Source organism: Trachypithecus francoisi, unplaced genomic scaffold (genome assembly GCF_009764315.1).
Source record: "Trachypithecus francoisi isolate TF-2019V2 unplaced genomic scaffold, Tfra_2.0 Lachesis_group2, whole genome shotgun sequence".
NCBI classification, from domain to species: Eukaryota; Metazoa; Chordata; class Mammalia; order Primates; family Cercopithecidae; genus Trachypithecus; species Trachypithecus francoisi.
Window position 1 is genome coordinate 86476914 of NW_022681465.1, and position 3759 is coordinate 86480672.

The 3759-nt window shown below is 58.7% G+C and overlaps 1 protein-coding gene across 1 annotated transcript; it reads right to left on the reverse strand.

The window, feature by feature from the left end:
* Positions 1 to 630: 630 nt before the first annotated feature.
* On the reverse strand, positions 631 to 3245 carry CCNO (cyclin O). Its single transcript, XM_033179574.1, has 3 exons — positions 2604 to 3245; positions 1827 to 2012; positions 631 to 1334 (listed from the first exon to the last, which is right to left on the reverse strand). The coding sequence occupies exons 1-3, from the start codon at positions 2982 to 2984 to the stop codon at positions 849 to 851; spliced, it is 1053 nt and encodes a 350-aa protein (XP_033035465.1). The 5' UTR covers positions 2985 to 3245; the 3' UTR covers positions 631 to 848.
* Between the last annotated feature and the right edge of the window lie 514 nt (positions 3246 to 3759).

Genomic DNA, 3759 nt, shown 5'->3' on the forward strand with positions numbered 1-3759 from the left:
TCCATTGTTGTCTAATGGTTCTGCGCTCCAGTGTCCTCCTCTGAAAAATGGGATAATAGACTCTGCTCCACAGAGTTGCTGGAAGAATGAAATAACAAATGCTGAACACAGTAGCTACTACATAGTTAATGCTCAATATAGCCATTATGACTATTATGCCAGTTACTTTGGGCTCACATGTAGCAGCATCAACAGTTGGACCATGTGATTGCAGGGTAAATGGGCTCGACCTGCAATGGCCATGACCAGTCAAATCCTTGGTTTCCAACATACTCCAGTTGAACCCGGGATTCTCCATGCCTGGATATTGCTTGCTTTTCCCCACCTCTGCTAGTGTGCCTGTGTGGTTCCCAAAAGCTTTCGAGTCCCACATCTGCCTCACCAGCAAGTGCAACCCTCTGGACAGCATAGAGGTTCTCTTCGAGGGTCACAGGACCAAGCCATCAGGTGATCCTGACTCCACTAATCTCTGGAATTCAGTATCTAGGACCTCGCCTGACCTGGTGTTTCCAAAGAGATCCCAATTACAGAGTGAACCCAGAGGGAAGGGAAAATCCCGCAAACGTTGCCAACCACCACCATTCCTGAGCTGAATTCACCTTCCCTCCCCGCAGACAGACACTCGCAGGATTTAGACAAACCACAACTGTTTATTGGGGAAAGACTCCCTCATGTGCTCGCTGCAAAATAAATAAAATACCAGATGCTACTATCGTACACTATTTACAACCTGCAGCTGACCAAGCAGGTCCTGAAGCCTTCTCTGTGGACCCATACTGCACTCTTCTGAGGCTATGGGAGAGGTCCAGCAGCCGGGCCATGTACTAAAAGGAAACGAAGGGTCTGTTTTATTTCGAGCTCGGGGGCAGGCTGCACTTCTCGCAGATCTGAACGGGCAGCATGTGAGTCAAGGAAGTACTGTTTATGGCCACCAGCAGCTGCAACTTGCCCAGGCAGTCCTCCAGCGCCACCTCCGGGTGGTCTCCCAGGCGCAAGTCCACCGGCCGCGGGACCCGCAGCATGCGGTCCGCCAGCGCCAGGCAGCAGATCGCCAGGAGGGAAGGGGAGTAGCTGGTGAAGGCATAGTCGGCCAGACTCAGCTCTGCCACCCCCCGCGCCAGGGCTTGCGCTTCCAGAGCTTCGGAGACCTCAGCCTGCCCCGCCTCCACGCGAGCCTGCGTGAAATGCTCCAGGAAGAAGCTAATGGTGGGCGCACCCAGTCTGAAGTGCAGCTTGTGCAGCACGATGCACTCGAGGTTGCAGAGCTGCTGCCGGGAGAAGGCGCCGCAGCACAGGGCCAGAAGCTGCTTCACCCGCGGCGGGTGCACCTCCACCTGCAACACAGGGCGCACTCAACTCCGCCTTGCGGCTTCCCGGGCCCGAGGCCCACCCCAGTATGAAGCCCGGGACTTTCCCTATCCCTTCCAGAGAGACAGCCGGGGCTCTGCCTCTCCATTGCTTCCACTTAAGTGACCTGGGGCGTACTTCCAGAGCAGTTGATCTAACTACTGTCCAACTAAAAAAAAAGCTTGGGAAATTTGAAGGCTTTTTCGGAGACTAGATTAGAGGTGCCAAAAGAGCTGTTTGGGACGGATTACAGCTATTAGTCTATTAGGCTATTTCTTTGGGGGCTGAGTGACAGGATTGTTCGTTTGTGGAGGAATTGTTAAGGCTAAGGGATATATGCATATGCAAATATCTGACAAAATGAGTTCTGGGAACCCAGCACTGAATCTTGCGCGTTAGAAAGACGGGCGGCCAGAGAGTGGCGGGGAGTTTGGCTGCGTCCCCAGATGCCGCGTGTACCTGTTTGATGCCCCAGGTACCTGTTTGCAAGCGATGAGCAAGGAGGTGACCCCGAGCAGCTGGAAGCAGTCTGCAGCCACCGGGGTGGTGGTGAGGAAGCGGTCCAGAGTGTTCACCGTCAGGCACAGCGACTCGAAGGAGAGGCCGAATTGGCGGTGCACCGGGATCAGCCAGCTGAGCAGCTTACAGCGGGATGCCGCCGTCACCTGCCGGGAGGGAGAGGGGAGGCGGGCCCGCTGGGCTTAGGGTGGAGAGGGACTGTGGGAGGGAAGGAAGGGCCAAGAAGAATCGGGGAGCTTCCCCGGAGAGAGGCAATAAGATTTCAGAAAGAGAAACGCAATGGAAACTGGGAAACGCGTGGGCCGTGCTGAGTCGGAACACTGGGATTGGGACCTGGCCCAGAGAGCGTCGTACACATTACTTCGCTTAATGCGCTCAGCAATTCAAAAGAAGGGGAGGGGTTCCATTTTGCAGATGAAGAAAGAAGCTCAGGGGTGTTAAATAACTTGCCTGAGTTCGGTAGGAGTCCGGACTCAACCTAGAAACGAATTGCTCTCTACCTTGCCCCATTAGCCAGCTTGGGACTTGGGGCAAGTCCCTCAAGCCGTCTACGCCCCCCTTCTATCTGTAAAATGAGGCCGGTGACCCGCCCCTCCACGGCCCTTTCTGCTTCGATTGGGGGCGGGAGCTGGGCTGTCGCGGGCCCAGGCGCTCGGAGGGCCAACCCGGCAGGAGAGGAGACAGCCTGGGAGGAGAGGAAGAGCGGCGGCGGGGAGCTGGCTCTACCAGCACCTCACTTGTGGCTGCCGCGCCAGCGCCTCCCGCGGGTGGAAGTGGCTCTCCTGCGCCTTGCGGAAGGCGTAGCAGCTCTGGCCGTAGTCGCGGAAGGTCTGTAGATCTAGCTGCGCCAAAGGCTGGGCCGGGCCGGGCAGGGGGCTACCGCCCCGCGCCGCAGAGGGGCTGTCTGTGTCGTCTGAGCCGGAGCTGGGGGACTCGAACAGGTCGCAAATGCCGGAGTCTCCCGGGAGCGGGCACGGGTCCAGGGGCTGCAGCGGCTGCTTCCTCTGGAGGCGTGGACGCCTGCTCTTCTTCACGGGGGCACGGAGGTTCTGGTCGTTGTCCCGCCTCCCCGCCCGGGCGGCGGGGCTTGAGGGGCTGGTGGGACAGGGGGTCACCATGATGCGGCCGAGTGGCCGCTTTACTACTTTCAACGCCCGGGCTGCGGCGGGCAGCAGACGCGCCCGCGAAAGTGCGAAGGAGGCCGGGCTCAGAGGTTGGCGCGGCCCTAAGTACCCGGCCGGCTCCTTCTCCCTACCACACCCCCGGCCTCTCACTGGCTGAGCCCAGAGCGGCACCGCAGCCGCGATTTTCCGGCTGGAGAACCACTCGCTTCAGGGCGCAGGCAGCGCGTCGCCTCCGCAGCGCGCCAGTGGGAGGGGGAGCTCCAGCGCGCGCCGGGCACCAGCCTTTCGCGCCTGCGTCCCGCGTTACTCGGGCAACCGGAAGCCGGGTCGCTGCGGGAGGCCAGCACGCTGAGTGGGAGTGGGGTTGCGGCTGGCCCAGCCAAGCGGCTCCGCTGCGCCGGATAAAAGATTCTCCCAGGTGGCATCTCCCTGTCCTTGGCCAGATGGTCTCGACACGTGCGCGCACCTCTAACCCAGGTCGGTAATTTTGTAAAGGTCTGATCCTGAATTCCAAAGGAAAGTCTGACTAGAATTCTGTCAACACAGGAAAAGTTTTCTTCAGTGACCCAAACAAGCAATAGTGTTAATTCAGTTGCGTTTGTGGGTTTTGTTTCGGTGGCCACCGTAGTACCCAGTGCCCTTCCTTCCGCCGGCCTCGGGGAGCAGAGCCTCAGCAGGGCAGTCTGTGCTGCGGAATAGATTGGAGCTCTACCAGCCAGCTACGGCGTTCGCGCTCAAAACAAAACGGAAAACTGCCAGATGAACCTCA

Coding starts and splice junctions, on each gene's coding strand:
- CCNO (XM_033179574.1), bottom strand. CDS start 2,984: ATGGTGACCCCCTGTCCCACCAGCCCCTCAAGCCCCGCCGCCCGGGCG. Junction 2,013..2,603: donor CGCTGGCGCGGCAGCCACAA/GTGAGGTGCTGG, acceptor CCCTCCCGGCAG/GTGACGGCGGCATCCCGCTG. Junction 1,335..1,826: donor TGCTCATCGCTTGCAAACAG/GTACCTGGGGCA, acceptor CCTGTGTTGCAG/GTGGAGGTGCACCCGCCGCG.